The sequence below is a fragment of the Nicotiana tabacum genome, chromosome 12, assembly GCF_000715075.1.
Source record: "Nicotiana tabacum cultivar K326 chromosome 12, ASM71507v2, whole genome shotgun sequence".
NCBI lineage: Eukaryota > Viridiplantae > Streptophyta > Magnoliopsida > Solanales > Solanaceae > Nicotiana > Nicotiana tabacum.
The window spans coordinates 6967244-6991676 of record NC_134091.1 but is presented as its reverse complement, the minus strand read 5'-3'; the positions used below and the strand labels follow the sequence as shown (position 1 = coordinate 6991676).

Genomic DNA, 24433 nt, shown 5'->3' with positions numbered 1-24433 from the left:
TGGTTCGGTTTTGTCGAGTTTTTCGGATTTTTTTGTTACATGAATATTATTTCAATCTTACTTTGTTAAATTTATAGATAAAGCTTTGATAAGTGAATATATGTTTAGTAAATATGGAAAAAATTGACAAACATATGATCTATTAAAATATTTTAATGAGAGAATTTTTTTAGTAATACTTGATAGTTATTTTCTTAGTCGTCTAACAATAATTTTTCGTTAATTCACGCTTTCAAGGTTAATACATGAGAGGATCCCAAATATTTTTACATTTTCTAAAGAAAAATCACTATAAAGTCTTAAAATATAAATAAAATTTATATATTTACATGTTGGTTTGGTTCGGATTTTTTTACTCAATACCAAACCAAGTCAAACCAAACCTAGTCGAGTTTTTTAATCGATTTGGTTTGGTTTTTGGATTTAATAAGATTTTCGGGTTCGGTTTAAAATCACCTGCCAATTGCTTTAACTACTCCAAAACTCACATACTTGCATTGTTGGGAATGAGACCAAACTTACTTCTCTAGCACATTTTTAAAAAAAAAAACCATTTGCATGCTTTATTATTTCCTTTTTTTCATGGAGAAAAGTTATTTTCTACAATCTTAAAATTCATAATCATATAGAACTACTAAGAGGTAGGTACAATGAAATAAAAAATTAAACTTGTATAGGCGATATCAATTTTTTTGGGAATTAAGATTTAGTCATTTTAGTATATTTACTTTAGGTGTTACAGTTCTATTTCTTTGGAGTTCTTTAGTCTTGTTATAGATTTATATGTCAGTATAAAGTTGAGAACCTTAAGTCCTACAAAAACTAATTAATTTTAACAATAATATATTGTAAAAATAATTTTACATATATATATATATATATATGAAAAATTGAAGGTAATAATTGTCAACGACTAACAGTTTGAAAGATATAAGCTGAAAATCACCACTACATTAAATTTTTATGTTTCATATTTAATTGGGGATTGCATACAGTAGTTCTTAGTAAAAGAGAGAGTTGATGCAAAAGAGCTTGAGTATTTTATTGATAGCATTCTTCTTTTTATACACAGAGAGGAGAGTGAGATCCCATGAAAATAGACCAATACAAAAGGAAAAGTATACAAAGTGAATCAAAATGAATATTCTTGTGTCTGAGAATATCAAAACAAATATTCTTGTGATTGAGAATATCACAATCAATCTTCAATCCTTATTATGCCCCCGCAAGTTTGGAGTTGGTGAAGCTACTCCTAACTTGATCAGATTGCGCCAAAAACGTGCTTTTGCCAGAGGCTTGGTAACCAAATCCGCCAGTTGATCTGCCGAGTGAACATGGATTACTTGAATCTTCTGTTGTTGAACTTGATCGCGAACAAAGTGAAAATCAATGGCTATGTGCTTCATTCGACTATGAAAAACTGGATTTTGGCATAAGTAAGTAGTGCCCACATTATCACAGTAAACTGTTGGTGTGCGAGATAGAGCAATATGAAGTTCAGAAAGGAGATTCATTATCCAATTTGTCTCTGCGACAGCTCCAACAACAACACGATATTCTGCCTCAGTGGAAGATCTGGCTATAGTCCTTTGCTTTTTGGACGACCAACCGATGGGATTTGAGCCAAAATAAATAACCTAAGCAGAGGTAGAAGACCGATCATTCACATCACCTACCCAATCCGCATCAGAATAAATGTGTAAAGCTTTTTCGGATTGACGACGAAGGAGAAGACCATAGTTGATTGTTTGCTTAAGGTAACGAAGAAGATGTTTGACAGCTTGCCAGTGTATCATTGTAGGCTTGTGCATAAACTGTGAGAGCTTGTTGACGACAAAACTAATATCAGGCCGCGTAAAGTCAAGGTATTGGAGCTTGCCGATGGCACTTCGATATTGTTTGGTGTCAGTGAGTGCAGAACCATCCTCAAGTTGTAGTGGTGTGGAGGTGCTGAGAGGCGTGGAAACTCCATTGCAATCATCCATACCGAAGTCTTTGAGAATCTCACGTATGTACTTTGATTGAGAGAGAAAAAGGTTATCAGCCAGAGGAAGTACTTCGACACCAAGGAAGAAGTTGAGTGGACTCAAACCTTTTAGTGAGAATCGAGCAGCAAGGGCATCCATCAAACTTTGGAGTGCTTGAGTGTTATTCCCTGTTATCACAATATCATTGACATACATAAGAAGAAACAAAGTAATATCCAAGTTTTTATTAATAAAGAGAGAATTATCAGAATGAGCCTTGGTAAAACCTGACTGAACAAAGAAATTTCTTAGCTCGTTGTACCATGCCCGGGGAGCTTGTTTGAGCCCATAAATGGACTTTCGAAGGTGACACACATGATTTGGATAGTCAGGATGCTCGAAGACCTTTGGCTGTTGCATGAAAACTTCTTCATCAAGATGTCCTTGTAAAAAGGCATTATTGACATCAAGATGGTGGAGCGGCCAGCCGTGCATCGTTGCAATGGATAAGACAACTCTAATGGTTGTCAGTGATATGGTGAGACGCTCATGTGTCTAGAATCCATGGTGCTTGGCTTGAGTTTGATCTGGAATCAAATAAAGCTTTTGCTTCAAAGTGGTTATGAGACTTTGAGCGACAAACATAGGCTGCATGAACAAATCGTCCACATAGTTCGCATTGAATAGGCGACTTATGATAGAATGGGGATGAGGGACGCCATTGCTGAAAATATCCATTGTTGTTCACATTTTTGTTGGGATGTAAGTTTGCAGATTGTGGGTTATGTGCACGCTATTGTGACTATCCGTTCCATGGTTGTAGTCCATTTCAGTGCCGATTGCTTTTGGTGTTGTTTGAACTAATGTTTCGTTGTGCTACTTGAGCAGTAATGGAGTTGGTCTGCTTCTTCTTTTGTTCTTCATGTAGTAAGAAGATTTCATAATCTAAAAGTTTCTCAAATAGTTCTTCATAAGAGATGAGAGTATCACGTGTTCGAATAGAAGCACTAAATTGACTGTATTCTGGTCCAAGACCATTCAAAATCTTGATTACTAACTCTTCATGAGCAACAGGTGATCCAGCAACGGCAAGTTCGTCAGCGAGGGATCTTATTTCTCGAAGATATTCTACGACAGATTTATTATCTTTCGAAACCTTAGCAAGAAGATCCCGAAGACTATAGATTCTGGTTTGAGACTTATTTACATATGTGGTGTGCAAATGGTCCCACGCCTCTTTAGCAGTAGATACAGTAGCAACAAAAGGAACAATTGTTGGATCGACCGACGCCATCAACGCATTGCATATCAAACTATCCTGTTGGAACCATACTTTATATTCTGGATTAATAACATGAATATCGCCTTGATTGATGATTTTGGGAGGGCAAACAGCGGAACCATCAAGGTAAGAAACAAGGTCAAATCCACACATCTGTTTGAAAAATTGAGCTTTCCAAGTTGCGAAGTTGTTACTGCGTGTGAGCTTTATTGGCAGTTGTAATGCCGGATTAAAGTTGATGACTTGTGTTCTAGCATTGGGTATATCAAGATAAGTGGTATGTGAATGTGCTTGTAAAACAGATGGGTTGTGTTGGTTGGATTTGGTTGCAGGGGATTCAGATGGAGAGTTAGATGGAGAGCTGCCTGCCATTGTTAAAAAAAAAAGAGGAGAGGAGTGATCAGTTTACTCGTTTGAGTGTGTAATGCTCTGATACCATAAAAGAGAGAGTTGATGCAAAAGAGTTAGATTATTTTATTGATAGCATTCTTCTTTTTATACACAGAGAGGAGAGTGAGATCCTATGAAAATAGACCAATACAAAAGGAAAAATATACAAAGTGAATCAAAGTGAATATTCTTGTGTCTGCGAATATCAAAACAAATATTCTTGTGATTGAGAATATCACAATCAATCTTCAATTTCCTTATTACTTAGAGAGTAAAAACAAGAATTGAGCCGAAAGATGTTACTATAAAGAGAAAGCCGAAAAATACATGGAAAAATAGGGAGATAGACCTTCTAAATATAGATACTCAGATTTGGAAGTGACTCGCCTCCCATATTTGAATCTACATATGGTATCCTCCTAAATTATTCATGTTTTTCATGTGAGCTTTATCTTCTCTCTGCATAATCAGGATTAGGATTGTGGTTTGTTATATAAAATATAAGTAAAGTTGAACCCAAAAAAAAAACAAGGTTAGTTAGGCACGAATATCTAGTCCTTTTAACTTGGATTCAACAGTCTCTTCTCAGATTTAATAGTCCGACAACGTTTTATGACTCGAAAATTTTTTGGACTAGCTAGTTGTTGAGCTCCAAAACTTCACCCGAAAATAACCCCCTTCAATAAAAATACTCCCTTTTTATAGTAATAAATTAAAATATGTGATTTAAACTTCTTCTCTCTTAGGTAAGCTTTTTTTATCTTCTTCTTACACAACTGCAGCTCATTTCTTATGCGCACTACAACACTTGTTCATACACCAAAAAAGGTGTATGAATTATTCCATAAAATAAAGAAGAAGATATATATTGGAGATAATAAAAAGGTAAATAATATGAGATCATGTGCTAGAGTTCCAACATAATATGATGGAAGTTTACACGCAGGAGTTCCATAGTCTAGTATATCATGCTTAAACTTTCCATATTTCAATTAAGGTATTTTTATCCAGATTTTATCTTCGGATAAAATAGTGGCTGTTGTTCAATGACTTTGCAAACACTGGCTATTTTCCGATTATCAGTGCGAAAACTGGCTAGCCCATGCTATTTTCACATATTTGTTCCGCCTCAAATCTTGAACCAAAACTTAAGGTCAGTTTAACGAAATGTATAAGGTATGATTTACAATTAATAGGCAATCCATCAATTATGAATCCAATAGATTTATTACTAGTTAAGTATGGCGACAAACACGAATAGGAAAAATTTTGGCAAGAAATTGTTTTCTTAACTTTGAGCTCGTTTTTGACAAAATACTGAGGATATATCAACAATGGAGTTGAGCTCAGATTGAGCTCTAATGGATGAAGAAGAGAAGCATCCTCACTGAGAAGCTTCGAAAAATAGATGGAGAGGAGAAATGAATTCTTCTTACATCAAAAAATATTTGTATAGTATCCTATACACGTGTATTACACTAACTAATAGCCTAACTGACTTATTACAATGATAGCCTAAGTAATTACAAAATTGGCCTATACAAAGAACCGCCTATGTAAATGTAAAGTAATTAAGATATGGCTAACTGTCAAATAAACTCAACACCCTCCTTAAGTTGGAGGTGGGGAACCCACAACCAACTTGCCAAGTAGAAGAGTATGCTTGTTGCTTGGCAAAGACTTAGTAAAAATGTCTGCAAACTGTTCATGAGTATGGATGTAATGCAGTGAGATCAGTCCATCTTGAAGCTTGTCTCATACAAAATGGCAATCCACTTTTATGTGTTTGGTCCGCTCATGGAAAACAGGATTATTTGCAATGTGAAGTGCAGCTTGGCTATCACAGAAAAGAGGTATAGGTAGAGATAGAGGTACTGTGTGAGTTCCTCAAGTAGTCGTGCAAGCCAGACTAATTCCCCAACCACTTTTCTTACTGCTTTATGCTCAGTTTCTGCTGAGGATAATGAAATAGTAGATTGTTTCTTGGATTTTCAACTAATGGGATTGTCACCAAGTAATACTATATAGCCACTGACTGACTTCCTGGTTTCAAGGCAAGCTGCCCAATCAGAGTCACAAAAGGACCTTACCCTATAGTCTCTACTGTTAGACAAGAAAATCCTCAGAGATAAGCTCCATTTCAAATATCTCAAGACATCTCTTAGGTGAGTATCTCTAGGATTCTGCATATATTGGCTTAAGTGTTGAACACTATAGGCTATATCAGGCCTAGTCCTTGTAAGGAAATTCAATTTCCCAACTAGTTTTCTATAGTGGCCAGGGTCTCAAAAGGGACATTCCATCATCTGCTTTCAACTTTACTGTTGGATCAAGAGGTGAAGTCATAGTTGTACATCCGATACAGTCAAATTCCTTAAGAAGGTCTTGAGTGAATTTTCTCTGTGTAATCAGAACTCTATCACCCTTATAAAGTATCTCCAATCCTAGAAAGTAATGGAGTTTCCCAAAATCTTTTATTCTAAATGTTTTATGGAGAAACCTCTTTAAGCTGGTAATTTCTTCCAAGTGAGCTCCTGTGATAATAACATCATCCACATAGACAGCTACAAAAGTTACTGATTTTCCTTTGCCTTTATAAAACAAGGAGTATCAAACATAGAATGTGTATACCCTCTAGAACAAAAAGCTTCTGTCAGCTTGGCATATCATTGCCTACTAGCTTGTTTCAATCCATACAAGGATTTATTTAACTTGCATACCATTCCAAGTTGTTCTACAAATAGACCTGGTGGTGTCTCCATGTATACTTCTTTATGTAAATCACCATGAAAGAAAGCATTATTCACATCTAATTGAAACATTTCTCATCCCTTCTTAACTACTACCCCAATCAGAGTCCTTAATCTACTCCAGCCTGTTGAGTATAACCCTTCACTATCATTCTAGCTTTGAACCTCTCTATACTCTCGTCTGCCTTGTGTTTTATCTTATACACCCATTTACATTATATGGCCCTCTTTCCAGCTGGAAGTGACACTAAATCCCGGGTGTTATTGGTGCACAATACCTTAAATTGTTGAGTCATTGCTGCTTGCCATGCATGTACAACATCAGCTTCCTCATATGAGGTAGGTTCACAATCTTATGATACATTTTTTTTCAAATGTTGACTATCAGTAGCGAGAGCTCTAAGGTCAATAGGTTGCACTTCAGGAATAAAGGTATTGAAGGATAAATAAGAGGTGTTTTGTTCATCTTGAGGTGAGGTATTCATAGGGTGGTCATTCACATGTTGGTTGGGTTGTGCATACACATAATCCTTCAAGTATGTGGGTGGTTTGTGAGTTCTAGGTGGTCTAGTATTTTCTGGAGGTAAGATTGGAGTATGTTAGCTATAATCAGATGTACTAGCAATACTAAGTGGGCTGTTTTAGTCTTGAAACTGTGAATATGGGATATTATATTCAGTTGTATCCTGGCAGTTTCAGAGTCTTGGTTCCCTGATACAAGTATTGGTGATACCATATTATGACTGTGAGATGATGTAGTGGGAGATGTAATAGAATCACTTGTGCTGGGATTATTGGTGTAGGATTTTCTACATTCAAGTGCATTTGGGGTAATGGAAAAGAAGAACTATGAAGATTAGGAGACAGATCATTAGAACTTGATTTCAAACTAAATGGAAAGATATTTTCATGAAATAATACATTTCTTGAGATGTGTATCCTTTTTGTGACAAGATTTAACACCTTGTAGTCTTTTGTCCCAAAAGAGTATCCCATGAAGACATGTGGAGTTGATTTAGGCTCAAACTTGTCCTTGTGTGTTTTGAGAGTGGTTGGGAAGCAAAGGCAACCAAAACTCCTAAAGTGAATAAAGTGGCTTTTTCTGGTAGAGTAGTTCATATGGCCACTTATTTTTTACAGAGGATGATGACAATATGTTTATTAGGTAAGTAGAGGTAAGTATGCATTCTCCCCATCATTGCAAAGGTAGCTTGGATTGATATAACAATGCTCTAACTGTTTCAAGGAGATATTTGTATTTTCTTTCTACTATCCCATTTTGTTGGGGAGTATAAGGGCAAGTCTTTTGGTGTATGATTCCTTTACTTTGGAAAAATATGGTGCTGACAGCATTGACAAACTCGAGACCATTATCTGTCCTAACTATTTTGATGGTAGTTTGGAATTGATTTTCTCCAATAGCAACAAAGGTTTTGATCATGTGTAAGGCATTGCTCTTGCAAGTGAGAAGATGTGTCCATGTGGACCTACTATAATTATCTACAGAGGTAATAAAATATTTGTAGCTATCATGAGTTGTGATAGAGACCCCAGAGATCCATATGTAACAGTTCAAAAATTTTAAGTGTTTTTGTGGTACTTTGTGGGAAGGGAGATCTACTCTGCCTGGCCATTGGACAGACAGGGCAGAAGAATGGTTGTTTTGTGCAAAGGTAGTTAGGATGGCTGAGATGCCCCTCATTTTGACAAAAGGCACATGGCCCAATCTATTATGCCACCTAATGTCTACATTGCATTTCTTATAAGTAGATGCACTAGGAACAGAAACAGAATTACAAGATTCATGAGTATCAAAAAAAGGATAAGAAGAAACATTTGAAACATGACAATCATTATTATTGTTTGAAACAGTCTTTCCTACAATGGACTGCACTTTATTTCTATTGTGTGTGGAAGTAGATGGACAAGGTGTTGTGTGTGAGGTATGTGACAAAGCAGTAGTGTCAAATGCAAAAGGTAAAATTGATTTACTTTTGCATGAGTTTGTACAATAAAAGTAAAGGTTGTCCTTCACCTTACCAATCTCCAGTGGCCTCTTCAGTGAAGGTCCCTATAGAAGAAGACAAGAGAATTTTGTCAATACAACAATACAATCTAGTTGCACAGTTAGGGAATGAACAGAAATCAAGTTAAATTTGAAACTGGGCACATAAAGTACTTTTTTCAGAATGAATTTTGGACTAAGGATCACATCACCAATGAGTGTCACCTTCACTTTATATCCATTGGGTAGGGAGACTAGGTAAGGGTAGACTAAGGTTTTGACATTGCATAGTAATTTCTTATTGAAGGTCATATGGTTTGTGCCCTCGGAATCAAGGATCCACGAATCAACATTTGAATCGGAACATTCACGCAATTGATTATCATGCTCAATAGAAGAAGAACAAGCGATTGTACCTGTAAAGTTCACAGCTCCTCCAGTCAGCTTCATGTCTCCTGGCTTCTCCCCCGTGTTTCTTGCTTGGAGCTTTTCCAGAATGTTGAGAAGTTATCCATATTGCTTTTGAGTCAAGTGATGCATAAGTCTTCCCTCTTCATAATGATCTCCTTCGACTTCTGAAGCATTAGCTCCATCATTTGTTGTTCCAAACACATTTGATGCAATTCTTTTCCTTTATTTTTGTTACAATTGCTAGGATATCTTGAACTCTGAGGATGCCTATGGAGTTTTAAACACTTATCCTTACTATGTACTGGCCTCTTACAATATTCACAAAACATGTGAGGTTTATTTGAAGGATATCCTCCTCTATTTGCATTATTTCCAGCATTTCCAGTATTGTGTCCACTTGTGTTGTAATTGGTCCTAAAATATTTGTTTCCTATACTTGCATTAAGAGATGCAGATTCCATCACAAATTGATTGTGTGGCTTAACTTCCCTCTGTTTCTCCTCTTGAATTAGTATGGAAAATGCTTGTGCAATGTTGGGTAGTAGATTCATCATCAAGATACTGCCTCTCACCACAGTGTACACCTCATTTAGTCCATTAAGAACTGAATTAATCTTCTATCATGTTCCGCCTTATGCATGTTTTCCTTAGCTCCACAAGTGCACATGCATTTGCACTGAGCATGTGCATTCAAGGTGTTAAGTTCTTCCCAAAGCTTCTTCATTTTGGTATAGTACCTAGTGATGTCAAGAGTTCCTTGACTTAGATCACTGATTTCCTTTTGAAGCTGATACAATTTGGCACTGTTAGTTTGTTCATATCTATCTTCCAACTCCTGCCATAATTCCTTCGCATCCTTAACATATTGCAAACTATTAACCAAATCTTTTGAAAGCGAGTTGCGAGTTGAGAATCCAAGAGGTGACCATATCGTCGCATCGTTCCCATTGATCAAAAGGTGGCGTGAGTTGGATATGGCTTCTTAACCTTTCCTGTGATAAATCCGACCTTGTTCTTCACCAATAATGCCCTAAGCACTCCTCTTCTCCAGGATCTATAACTAGTGCCGTTGAAAGCCACCAGTATCGGCATCGTTCCGACATTTTCTGACAGATGCATGTACAATGGGCTGGATGAATCTAGGGCTTCCTTGTCTGTTGACACGACTCAAAATGTAGGAATCGCTTCACTATCGAACAACGATCAAAAATTAGAAGGAGTAATTTCCTTCTGCAATTATGCCTTAATTAAGGCGAATCAAAAATCTCGAAGAAGAGAAAAACAAATGAAGCTTTGACAGAGATCGACTAAATTGAGTGACTAAGGAACGAATCGGAGCCTAATCTCTGATACCATGATAAAATACTGAGGATCAACAATGAAGTTGAGCTCAGATTGAGCTCTAACGGATGAAGAAGAGAAGTATCCTCACTGAGAAGCTTCGAGAAACAGATGAAGAGGAGAAATGAATTCTTCTTACATCAAAAAATATGTGTACAGTATCTTATACACGTGTATTACACTAACTAATAGCCTAACTGACTTATTACAATAATAACGTAAGTAATTACAAAATTGACCTATACAAAGAATATCCTATGTAAATATAAAGTAATTACAATGTGGCTAACTGTTAAATAATCTCAACTGTTTTCACGCCAACTTTCATAAATATCTGTGATACAGGTCAGATTGGAACCAAATAGATATTATTGTTTCTTTTCTTTACATTTTTATTTACAGATCTCTCTATCAATCTACTTCAGGAGTTGAGTCTAATCTCTTTAAGTGAATCCTTAATAGTAAAAGGCAATAATATATAGACAGACTAGTTAAAAACAGTACTGAATTCACTAGTGTGATCTGGGGAGAGTAGTGCGTACGCAAACCTTATCTCTACCATGGGAAGGTAGAGAGGTTGTTTCTAGTGGCGAAGCCAGAAAATTCAATAAGGGTATTCAAATGGACCATGCAGGGGTGTTCAAAGTCTATTTTTTAATAAATAATAAGTAATATTTTATCCTACCATAAGAGTATAATTTTTTGGCGAAGGGTGTTCAGTTGACCATCCTTGGCCATACGTAGTGTTGCCCCTGGTTGATTCCGATAGACCATCGGCTCAAACGACACTTTCAAAAGGAAAAATAAAATAAAATCATTTATACTCAATGTTTACAAGATATTTGTCTTTTATATATACATATTTATCACTATTAACCATATTATTATCACTTTAATTTCTAGTGCATATAGCTAAATAAATTGTTGCTGTGTAATTACCAGATATCATTGATTGAGGACGTATGAACTTAATTCAACGGAGTAAAGATATCCCTGATTTTTCACCAAAACGTTAGAAACTTCCGCTATCAATCCAAATTGTCCTGTCCTAAGATTATGTTCAAGTTTCTTTTACCCTATACATCAATACTTTAATTCCAGTACACCCTCCATTTTAAAAAGATTGGCACCGTTACTAATTTGAGAAATCTACGAGGTTATTCTTTAACCACGTTTCTCTTAAATATTTTAAATTATGAATTATTATGATTTATAATATTTTTTATGTAGTTTTTAAATATGTAAATTTAATTTTAAAAACCTGAAAAATCTATGTCCGAGTTCACAGTCAAAGTTAAGTACTTGATCTTTATACTCCGAACTATGCCAATCTTTTTGAAATAGAGGGAGTATATAAAATAAGTCATATGTCAAGAGCTACTTTTATTCTAAACAGTGTTCAATTTCTTCAAAAAACTTAACCTAGCTAATTAATCTTTACTTATCCACATTCATTTAAATATATATTAAAAATTCAACTCCCTAAATAGTTATGTCGACATAAATAAGGACAAAAAGAATTATTTGCAGAAGAAACAAAAACTCTTTTCTCTTGAAGTAGTGTCATTGACTAGTTCATAGTGAATATCACCGGGACTTGTTTTATGATCGAGTTTAACCTGAGACTATTGCCATAATATCGACGAGTTGGTAGAAGAAAGAAGACCACAAAAACAAAATTTAAATAATGAATTAATGGTTAATTGGAAGTCTGCAGTGTGCGTTTTGTCGCATGTTTGAATGCAACAAAATTAGAAGAAACTATTTGGGAAATAGACAGATCTAAGTGCCTTTATCATTTGAAGACTAGACAATATTCTAATATTTTCTTCTGACAAATTAAAGAGGTTAAGATATTATATAAGGGAATGTTAAATCCGTGTAGGTCAAACAGTCACAGTAGAAATGACACCAGATATTGCGTTCTCAATTTTAGTTTTTCAAAAAAGAAAATATCCTGAACTTAAGATTTTTAATTTAAAATTTTAGGATAAAATAAATACTGACAAATCTTTAAATAACATCCTTAAAAATGGCTATTTGTGTACTTGCCCCCACAATATATTGGAAAAGCCATAGAAATAACTATTTTGACACATGGGCTATTATTAGTATTAAAAAAGTAACATATGTAACCTACATATTTACCCACCCTCCCAACATCAGTTATTTTTCGGTTTTTCCTTAAAGATAAGACATACACTATCAAACACACATTTCAACGATCACACTTTCAACGTAACACTATCAAATCAATTGTCTTTTGAGAAATCTATTATTTACCAAGATATATTAATGATAATTGAATCAAATAGTGATGAATAATTTAAGGACTCAATTAAAAATATATTATTTTTAACATGAAATAGATTCTTACACCTAACAAAAGAAAACTACCAATTAAACTAGAATGTAAAGGTAAAGAACTGTATTAAAAGTGCAAACGATTAATATTTACTATAAAAATTTTAAAACATTGTATAAAAGTATACATATATATAGGTGTAATAATAAATTTAAAATAGCTACTCATATATTCAGTTTGATTCGACTTTTTTTTTAATTAGAACCAAAACCAAACCAAATTTGATCGGTTTTTAAATTTTAAAACCAAAACCAAACCAAACCAAAAAGTATCGATTTTTTTGGTCGGTTTAGTTTGGTTTTCGGTTTGGTTCGGATTTTCGAATTTTTATGAACACCCCTACATATAGGCGAAAGTAGGGTACAATGAAAAAAGAAGATGTATAGAAGTGGTGCCAATTAGTGAGAACTAAGTATTTTAATCATGTTAGTATGTTTATTAAGATCTTATTTATGTTTGTTACTGATTTATATATGCTAGTCGAAAATATAGAGAGAAATTAAACTCCGCTTTGTGTGGCTTGCTCATAGTGTTTGTCCGAGGGCTAGATAAAGGAAGAAGGCTGCAATAGCCTAACAGCAATATAAAACTAGTCAATTTCACAATGAATCTTCACATTTTGGTACTAAGGCATAGTTGTTGTTGTATATTAATTCTATTAGATTAAAACTGACTCAAAATAGAGCGCCATAGATATATAGTAAACTAATATATGCTCAGTCGCCCTAATTAATATGCTTGTACGTGTCATTGAGCATCAAATAAACGAAAGAGATAAACAATATTGGAATATATGTGAAAAGGTGGAAGTAATAGAAGTCAACGAATACAGTCTGTTAGGTAAGTTGTTATCACGACATTACATTTGTACGTTTCATATTGAATTAGGGATGCCATACAGTAATGTAATTTATAGAGAATACATACAAGAAATGATTTGAAGATTTTACTATACATATAAAGAGAATGCCGAAAAAGACATGGAAAACTGGAAAGCGACAACTTCTAAAAATGTACAAAGATTTGGAAGTGACTCGCCTCCCATATATGCTCTATTCTACATGAAATCCTCCCAATTATTCCTGTTTTCATGTGAACTTTGTCTCCTCTACATAATTAGAATGGCGTAATGGTTTTCTGGCCGCTTAAACTTGTATCGGTTTATAAAGCAGATGCATAAACTTATATTTTTTTTATTTGAACACTTTAACTTGACGGAATGAATACTAATAAACACATTTGACCATTGACCAAGTCTATGTGGAAGGGCACAACTGACATGGCTAAATTGTGTGCAAATCAGGCTGCCAAGGTGCGTGAATAGTTTTATTTTTATTAAAAAATACTAGAAATAGAATAAAATATAAAAAAGAAAAAAAGTCCTTTCTCTTTCCCCTCCCCTCTCATCTCTCTTATCTTCCCAAGAGAACTCTCCCGTCCCGTAAATTTTTTTCATTTTCTATCCTACTTTCCCTCCCCTTCCCCCTTCTTTTTCCCTTTCTCATCCCCATTCACTAAATGGATCCTGCACAAGGATGGCAAGTACAAATCTAAAAATAGTCCAAATTGTTATGCGTTGATTACTGGAAAAAGAAATGGAAATTGAAATTTCTAGATAATCTTATGTGGTTTTCGTGAATTTCGGAAGCATCAGCTTGTCTCAAACTTCCAACAACTGCCTAGGTCAATACGAGAAGATATCAAGGGCGAGGTCCGGGTCGGATTGAACTCTCAAGGCTTCATTTATGTAAGCTGGTGTGAACCCGGGTCTGAGATTGTTGATCCATGATTCGAACTGTTTTTCTAATGGAGTGGGCTCGGGTTCGAGGGGTAGGGTTTGTGAGTTCAACGGAGGAGGACAGCGGTTGAGATGTTAGGGTTTCTGCAAGGTGATCGGCGGAGGAGGAGCAGGAGATAGGGCAGAGAGATATAAGTAAAAAATCAATAAAATATCAAAAAGAATATAATTTTTAACCTATAATTTCAAAATCCAAGCGAAAAACTTTCAACATTAGAACCTTTAGTTGCAAAATGCACCCATAAATCATAATCTTCAACATAATTTTTTTTGTACTTATAGAGATAAACCTTGAATTTTCAAATTTTCTAGAAAGATCTCCAATAATGAAGCTTTCTATTGACGGAACCCACGAAATCACGAATTCTCTTGTCGCTGTAAGTATAGAATTGGCTGAAATCGAGTGATATTGGGATGGACTTCCAAAGAAACCTCTATCATTTAGATAATACGTTGCTTCTCACAATTACTTTATTGTCACGCTCCGGCAACATAGAGAGGATGAAATTAGAATTGCGTCGGGCAAATCACTAAGTCTTCTCCTTCTCCTCTCGCCATGATTTCTCTATCTTTTTAAGTTAGAATGTGGTAAATCTAATGTTGAAAGTTGCCACTTTCACGTAGGCTTAGTCAATGGTCAAATGTGTTTATCAGTATTTATTCCGTCAAGTTGAAGTGTTCAAATGAAAAAAATATAAGTTCATGTATCGACTTTACAAATCGATACAAGTTTAAGTGGCCAAGAAGCCATTACGCCTAATTAGAATTAAATGAAAACATAATTAAGCAACTTGTCTTGCATATATATTGTTGGATTCAAGCTCTAGAGAAACAGAGGAAATAAAATGAGGAAGAAAAGAAATGAGAAATGTATTCTTCTCTGTGTCTTCGATCAATACAAGACAGCTGCACTATATAGTGCTAATACCCCTAACTCCACTAACTAATTAACAGCCAATTTACAGTTGTCATAACAGCAACTTGAACTAACTAATATTAACCAACTCTAAACAACTCCCCTCTACTTTTATTGTGTACAATTTGGTCCCTCATATCCCGAGACTCCCCCTCAAGCTGGAGATTAAAATACATTGAAAAATCCTAACTTAGAAAGAAGAAGACAGTGTTGCGCAACACCAAGTCCTTTTGTCATAATGTCTGCCAATTGAAGCTTTGTTGAGATATGATGATGCATGAGCACTCCATTTTTTATCTTCTCCTGGACAAAATGATAATCAATTTCTATATGCTTAGTTCATCCATGAAATATAGGATTTGCTGCAATTTGGAGAGCAACTTTGCTGTCACAGTAGAGATCAACTGGTTGTTGTAAATATACATTCAATTCCTTTAACACTCCAACTAGCCAAGTGATTTCAGTTGCTACTGCTGCAAGACTCATATACTCAACTTCAGGTGAGTTACAACTTATTGTCTGTTGCTTCTTGGACTTCCATGATAACAATGACTCCCCCAGTTTTATAACATATCCAGTAATAGATCTTCGTGTATTTGGGCATGCTACCCAATCAAAATCACAGTAGGCAGTGAAATGTGAGATAGAACCTTTCTTTAGGAATATACCAAGTCCAGGTGAGCCTTTGATGTACCTGACCACTCTAAGTGCAACATCCATATGAGATTGCTTTGGATGTTGTATGAACTGACTCAGCACTTGCACAACAAAACAAATGTCAGGACGTGCGATGGTCAAATAGAGTAATTTACCTACTAACCTCTGGTAACTTGCTATATCCTGCAATTCTTCATCTCCACTGTGTCCCACATGTTGGTCATACTCTGTGGTAGTCAACTTCTGATTTGTCTCAATAGGAGTAGAAGCAGGTTTAGTTGCAGCTAATCATGTAGTAGAAATCATATCCAAAGCATATTTCTTTTGGTTTAGCAGTAGGCCCTAATCTGACCTCATTACTTCTATACCTAAGAAATATCTAAGCTCCCCCAAATCTTTGACTTTGAATTTGGTATGCAAAGTACTTACGGCCTCTTCTATTAAGGGCATATTACTGCTTGTGATTAAAAGATCATCAACATACACCAAGATGATAACAATGTATTGTCCTGACTGCTTAGTAAATAAAGAGTGATCATATGCACTCTGTTGGTATCTTGCTCATACTAAGGTATCTGTGAGCTTAATGTTCCATTATCTCGAAGCCTGTTTCAAGTCATAGAGTGATTTCACTAGTCTGCAGACTTTATTCTCCCCTGGCTTTGGAAACCTTATGGCAAGAGCAAGTAGACTTCCTCATATAAATTACCCTGTAGGAATGCATTGTTGACATCCATTTGATGTAGAATCCACCCATTTGAGGATGCTATGCTAAGGACAGTTCTCACAGTTACCATGTTTGTAACTAGGGAAAATGTCTCATGATAGTTCAACACTTCTTATTGAGTGTATCCTTTTGTAACCAGACGTGCCTTGAACCTCTCAACCTCACCAATGGACTTGTATTTGATTTTAAACACTCACTTAGAACCAATTGGCTTTTCACCCTCTGGCAGGTCCACCACTTCATAGGTGTGATTATCTTCAAGTGCTTTAATCTCTTGGTTCATCGCTTCTATCCGCCTTGGATCATGTACAGCTTCTTTGAAAGACTGTGGCTCAGTTAAGACTGAAAAAATACTAAGGTAGGACTGATATACAGGAGATAGTTATCATAGTAAATGACATTAGAAATAGCGTAGGGATTGTTAGTGTGTGTCTTAAAATTAGTGACGTAATCCTTAAGCCAAATGGAAGGCTTTCCTTGTCGACCAGACTTCCGAGTTCCCATATGTGTAGATGTTTGTTGAGGATGTACATTTCCATTCTCTGTTAGTTCCAAGGAGTGCTCCTGAGCTTCTGTTGGCTTAACTTCTTGTTCAGATTCTGTTGGTTCTGAAGAATGTTGTTGGGCTTCTGTTGGCTCAACTGCTTGGCCATCAATAGAATTGTCATTCACCTGAGCTACATTCTCATGTTCTCCATCTAGTATGACATTGTCTAAACCTCTTGCATCATTTGTGGTTTCCCCTACTGTAGTATTAGTAGTGTCTTCAATCTGTGGCTGCATATTCTGATATGTAAATGGAAGTACAGTTGGATGTGATTGTTGCATCTCTGCTGCCTCCAATGAATTTGGAGAGGTAAAAAGATCCTCTGCATCATCTGGGCATGTATTATTTCTAAAAGGAAATATCTCCTCCTTGAACATCACATCCCTGCTAACAAATATGCTCATATTTTCAAGATCATATAGCCTGTAACCCTTTTGAGTCTCTGAATATCCAATAAGAACAACCTTTCTTGCCCTAACTGTGAACTTATCACCCTTAGGTAGGTTACTTGCATAGCACAAATAATATAATACCCTTAAGTGATCCACCTTAACTAGTTTTCCATATAATAACTCATAAGGTGATTTACCTTGTAACACACTAGTGCGCAACTTGTTTATCAAATATACTGCAGTCCTTACACAATCACCCCAGAATCTTCTAGGAACTGTACTTTGAAACTTTAGGGCTCTTTCTACCTCCAAGATATGTCTGTGCTTTCGTCCAACCACCCCATTTTTTGTGGGGTATATGGACAACTACTCTGATGTATTATTCCAAGAGAAGAAAATAAAATGTTGCATTGAGAATTGAAGAATTCAGTACCATTATCCGATCTAACAACCTTCACAATGATTTCAAATTAAGTCTTTATCATTGCTAGGAAGTTCTTTATTACAACAACTACTTCACACTTAGATTGTATTAAGCAAACCCAAGTAAATCTGCTATAGTCATCTACAATTGTAACAAATAAAATTTTTTGTCATATGTAGGTACCTTATAGGGTCCCCAAACATCCATGTGAACAAGTTGGAAACAACCACTTGATCTAGTACTACTAGTAGAAAATTGTAATCTATACTACTTTGCCAAAGGAAATACTTCACAATTGTCCTGCACTCCAGTATGTATCTTATTATTCAATGCTGAAATGTGTTCCATAGATTTAGCTGATGCATGGCCTAGCCTCAAATGCCACAGTTTTGTATCTCCATAACCCTTTAAGAAGCTTGTTGTTGTTACTGGTAGGTTCTCTTTTATCAGGTACAATCTATTATTTTCTCTACCAATCCCCACACCTTGCCATTGTAGAGCCCCTGATAATATGCAGAAATCAGGGTAAAAACCTACTGAGCAACATAATTGCTTAGTAAGTTTAGATACTAATAATATATTGAATTTAAAATCTGGCACATATAGAACTCCTTCAATACTTTTGTCTCCTAACACTACTGCATCTTCTGTATGTGTTATGTCTGCTTTATTGCCAGTTGGTAATTGAACTACATCTGTTCTATTGTCTGCTCTTTTAAGATTACTTAGAGCATTCTTGCAATGTGTCACATGATGTGTTGCTCCTGAGTCAACTATCCAAACATGATCATTAGCAACTACATTTACCATTAAAACGATAATACATGCAGTATTTGTAGAACAGTCACTTGTGTTTGTTTTCTGCAACAAATTCACCAATTGTTTATAATGTTCCTCAGCAAAGAAATTTCCTTGAGTTGGCATCATAACCTCCTGCTTCATCTCACTGGTGGTTGCATTGTTCACATAGGTCCTTCCTCCTGTGTTTTGGTCTTTCTTCTTGCTTTTGAAATTTGGTGGGTACCTTGCTATCTTGTAACAACTTTGCTTGAGGTCTCCTTTATAACCACAGTAATCACAGACTAATCCTGGCCTTTTTTGTCTGAACTCATGACTCTTTCCTGCCATCATTGTAAGAGGCTCTTTCAACGTGTATGTTACCCCATGGTTCTTTGGCTTTTCTCTTCTGTAACTATTGCATAAGCCTCATTCACAGTGATTACATGCCTCTTAGCTAAAATGTTGCTCCTAATATTCCCATAGCTTTCATTCAACCCCATGAGAAATTGCAGTAATCGTATATTTTTCAATAACTCTACAGATGGCCTAGATTCTTCACAATCACATGATGCTAAAGGTGCAATTACATCCAACTCATCCCACAAATCTTTCATTTTAGACAATAGCTAGTAACTGAATCAGTCCCCTGTCTCAGAGTTGCAATAGCAGTCCATAGATGATAGATCCTAGTTAGATTTGATCTATCAAATCTCTCCTGAAAATCAGCCCAAACTTTTCTAGCATTCGATGCATATACAATGCTAGGCATCAATTAATTAGAGACAGTACTACCAATCCATGAAAGAACAATTGCATTACATTTCTCCCACTATTCTGCTAACTCACCTTTATACATGCTTTTCACACACGATCCATCCACAAATCCCAGCTTGCTCTTTCCCCGGAGTGCCAATTTCATCGCTCTACTCTACAGTGTATAGTTTTTTGGGCCTGTGAGCTTGAGTGGAATTAAAACTAACTCTGGTGCATCTGAAGCTTGCAGAAACAATGGATGATTATGATCTAGGGAATTGACTTCACTATGCCATAGCTGGTTAAGAAAAAGAGCTTAGAAAGCTTGGATCTCGCCGGAGATTGATCGATTTACAGTGCCCCTCTGATACCATGTTGGATTCAAGCTCTAGAGAAACAAAAGAAATGAAATGAGGAAGAAGAGAAATGAGAATTGTATTCTTCTCTGTGTCTTCGATCAATACAAGGTAGCTGCACTATATAGTGCTAATACCCCTAACTCCACTAACTAATTAACAGCCAATTTACAGTTGTCATAACATCAACTTTAACTAACTAATATTAACCAACTCTAAACAACTCCCCTCTACTTCTATTGTGTACAATTTGGTCCCTCATATCCCAAGATATATATTTATTTAAAAAAAAAATATCAATCTTAAGTAGTTTAATAGTCAATGAAGTAGGTAAAAACAACAAAAAATCAGGTTTTCAACAATGTAAAAAAAACCAACGTAATTTCTTTTCATTTTGTTATAATAGAGTCGCCCGATATTAATATTAGTCTGAGCTAAATAATAAGTATCCAATAAAATAAACAAAGTATTTTCAAACTGGCGCCTGGAATTCAAGGTAAAGAAAACCAGCATCGGCATGCTTTTGACTTTTGTGTACCTATTAGTCTAATTAATATTTACAAGACATGTTTCTTTGTTTATAATTTGATCCATTTCTTCAGGTATACTTTCTTTTTTCATAAAGATATATCTGCACATTCTCAGAATATATACAACTCAAACCATATGTAAACTGCCATAACCTTCAACTTGGCTTAGGAACTCGAACTAAATAGATATTATATCTTCAAAGATATGTTTTTTTACATCAAAATTTTTATTCTTGATTCTTGTTGTCTTTGAGGATATTATATAAAAATTTCCCAGTTGTTTTTTCTTGGCCAAAATAGGAAGTTAAAAGGAGTTAGAACAGCAGTTACATGAAGTCATCAACTTATCATTCATTTTGGTCTTTCTTTTCTGTGCCAAGATGTAACAAGAAGCAAGTAGAAAATATTAATTAATCTTTGGTTGCTAATCAAACTGAAGACAAAGGGATGTGGGACAAATTTTGTTAACGGCAACAGTCCAACCCCACCCCACGAGAAAAAAACTAAAGAAAAGAAAAGCATTTCGTCTAACTGAAGCAAGAATGGATATACATGTTCTTAAATTTTCTTATTATGAAAAAAAAAGGAAGATAAGATCATTTTTAAAAATAGTTTAAATACTAGACAACAAATAGGTCAAAATAATATGATATAGGAAGAGCTTAAGTCAACAACATCGTACGGCTGCGATTGAACAATCAGACGGATATCTTTGGCCCACTAAATTTCGGCCCAGGACCACATCCATGATCCAACCCATATTATAGGATTAAAAATGTGACATGGGGCAAATACATTACATAGAAATGCATATATTATCTTTATCTTTCTTTTGATGTCGTCCCGTTTGTTATTTGAATTGGTATCTGACTAAATTTAAATTTACGCCGGAAAGTCTCACATTAAGGGGTAAATGGATCTTTAATAAAGGCGACATCATATCCAGGGTTCAAACCTAGATTCGTGCCGGAAAGTTTCACATTAAAAAGTAAAGAGCTTCTTAATAAAGGCGAGACTTATACCCTCGACTCGAACCCGAGATCTTTGTTTAAAGTTGAAAGAATACTTACTCAGAGCTCGAAACCGATTTTTTTTTTTTTTAATCTTTGCCGCACATTTCACCATTTAAACCCTCTGTAAAGTTTTATCCACGTAACATAATTTAACTGCAAAAGTCTCTCCCCCAAGTGGGCTCTGTAGAATTTCAAAGTCATTTGCTATTTCCATCTAAACATACATTTTTCATTCATATGGCCATTCCCCTATAGGATAGATAAATCCTTCATTTTATATCTGCATCATACTACAGTAATATTAATTCACTTGAAACCTTTTCTTTTTTTTTGTCAAGTAGCATTGAAGTTGGAAGATATTTAAAATATTTACTTAGCACCAATTTATGCAAATAACACCCTCTGACACTCACTATGGCACAAAACTTACGCTTTAATCAAAATAGAAAAAGAGTTTTTTTTTGTCTCGACACTTTTACATTCATTTGTTAACTTGCATGCTATATACATCTTCATTAGATCAAGTGAAACGTTGACTCGTCAATGAAAAAAATATTTTTGCCACACCTAAAGAAACTTAAATAAAAATCTGCTCAACTATCCAAACATTTTAGGTTTTGGACAAATTTTTTCTCAATAATACTTCTAAATTTAATTTTTCCGAAATCATTGTCCAATTGCCAAGAAAAATCATTATTTCAATTTTCAAGTGCCCACTTAATTAGTCACTCATAAAATTAAAGAGTGTGATGAGACGAAAGAGATATCTAAATTAGTCTGATTAATATGTTTCGAATACCAAAAGAGGCAAACGAAAAAAACTCAATAAGTACAACCGCATCCACCATTAAGATAAGCTTAATTCTACTTTCATGGAAATTAAAACTACTTAACGTCCTACCTAACTATATTTATTCGTAGTTACTATACTTGATATATTCAGCTTTATTCGCGTCTTTCCAAAAGAAGTATTAGGATGTAGAGTCAAAGAAAACATTAATATATGATAGCAACAGGAGTTGGCATGCATATTTTTCTTCTTTTATTTATCTTCAATATTCATAAAATGCACTTGAACAAAAAATAAAAAATATAAATAAAAACAACCAGGACATGTTGAGATCATTGAAACCCAAACAACAGCTGCAAAGATAGATAAATCAGATAATACACACAATAAAATAGCACCAAATATTACAATTTATATATAATTAGTTAACTCTCTCACAGGGTACAAATATTACCTAACGCCACTGCGAGGAAAATTACAATTACAGACTTCTGAGATTTACAAACACAGAAACCTAGTACACGTCACCAGGTTATAATGATCCCAAAAACCAAAAAAAAAAAAATTAAAAAAAAGACAGAACAATAAAGCAGATTCCTGAACTTTTATATATAATTTTTTTACTTCAGACAACCTAGCTAGCTAGCTCCGCCTAGATTTATATTCGTAACCTACTGGCTCGACTAGCTCTAACTTTCATTCTTTTTACCTTAGTATTGACGAAGTAATTAGAGATTCGAAAACATCTTCATCACAAGGAATTGTAAGACCCATATCATGATCAAAACCAAATTCTTCTTCTGCACGTTGAAGGAGGCTACGAAATTCAGGTCTTGATAAAATAGAAATTGGAACAATATATCTTGTTCTATTTTCTCCAACGTAAACTACAAAATGGCCTTTTGGTACGTCTAATGGAAGCCCTAATTGCTCGTCATTATAGGATCCATTTTTCTTACCCAAACTTGAACATCTTTTCATGATTTGCTTCAACATTGCTGTTTGTGACAACTTGTTTGATTTCCTAATAGCCATTGTTTGAGGGAAAGAAAATTTAGAAACTTTTTGTAAGAGAAAGGAGAGAAAAAAGAAGGATTTATAAGACTTGGGAAATTGAGTGTTGTGGAAATGAAAGGAGTTTTGAGGGGTATAAATAGAGAAATTTTAAATTACCCTAACCCCACCCGGGTTTAAATGTATTGATAAAATTTTATTAAAATATTTATGCTATTACGTTAAATTGACCTAAAAAAATCGGTTATTATTCATTAAAAACAAATTTAGCATTTGAAGTTTATGAATTATATTAATTTCTCGCTTGCCTCCGAATCTACAACTCATTTTACTATTGAATTCACAGTTTATTATATATACATATTTAGTGATTTTTCATTCATATGGCCATTATTCCCCTATAGGATAGTAAATCCTTCAATTTAATTATATCTGCATCATACTACAGTAATATTTATTCACGTGAAACTTTTTTTATTTTTTGTCAAGTAGCATTGAAGATATTTAAAATATTTACATAGCACAAATTTATGCAAATAGTACCCCTCTGACGCACACTAGGCCATAAAACTCATGCTTTAATCAGAATAGAAAGTAAGACTTTTTTGCCACACTTAAAGAAACTTAAAAAAAACTACTCCTCGAGTATCCAAATATTTTAGGTATTAGATAAACTTTTTTTTCTCAAAAACACTTCTTAAAATAATATTGAGAAAAATTTGTCCTAGTGCCACGAAAAGTCACTATTTCATCTGCCAAGTTAATTAGTAACTCACTGATGAAAGGAAATGAGGTACTACATTTGTTTCAATTTAGATGACGCACTTCGTTTATCGATAGTTAATTTAATTAAATTTTGAAGCTATATTAAATTATGTGAATTTAGTATTTTAAAATTAAAATTCAGAAATTTAAAAATTACACAAAAGTACTATAAGTTATAATTTTTCTCATGTCAATATGATAATAAAATGTATCTTAAAGTATTGGTCAAACTTTACATAATTTGACTTTCAATAAATAAAATATGTCATCTAAATTGAATAGGGAGAGATATGATAGTACTGCAGAAAGTGTACACTTTAAGTAACTCATTAAGATCACCCTAGAGTGTGGTGAGAAGAAAGCGTTTTTTTTTTTCCCTTTACGGGACTTTAATCGACGTGGATCAAAATAAGTTAGGTTAATAAATTTTGGATACCGGACAAATAATCAATAAAAAAAC

The 24433-nt window shown here is 34.7% G+C and overlaps 3 protein-coding genes across 3 annotated transcripts; all 3 read right to left on the bottom strand.

The window, feature by feature from the left end:
• Nucleotides 1–15564: 15564 nt before the first annotated feature.
• LOC107809808 (secreted RxLR effector protein 161-like) lies at nt 15565–16679 on the bottom strand. The gene is made up of 2 exons (XM_016634496.1): nt 16592–16679; nt 15565–16166 (listed from the first exon to the last, which is right to left on the bottom strand). The coding sequence occupies exons 1-2, from the start codon at nt 16677–16679 to the stop codon at nt 15565–15567; spliced, it is 690 nt and encodes a 229-aa protein (XP_016489982.1).
• A 123-nt stretch (nt 16680–16802) lies between these two features.
• LOC142166996 (uncharacterized) lies at nt 16803–19100 on the bottom strand. Its single transcript, XM_075227144.1, has 3 exons — nt 18244–19100; nt 17057–17663; nt 16803–16973 (listed from the first exon to the last, which is right to left on the bottom strand). Exons 1-3 carry the CDS (start codon nt 19098–19100, stop codon nt 16803–16805), a joined length of 1635 nt encoding a protein of 544 aa, XP_075083245.1.
• Nucleotides 19101–22899: 3799 nt separating this feature from the next.
• On the bottom strand, nt 22900–23229 carry LOC107809811 (protein SMALL AUXIN UP-REGULATED RNA 51-like). Its single transcript, XM_016634499.2, has one exon. The coding sequence runs from the start codon at nt 23227–23229 to the stop codon at nt 22900–22902; it is 330 nt and encodes a 109-aa protein (XP_016489985.1).
• Nucleotides 23230–24433: the final 1204 nt, after the last annotated feature.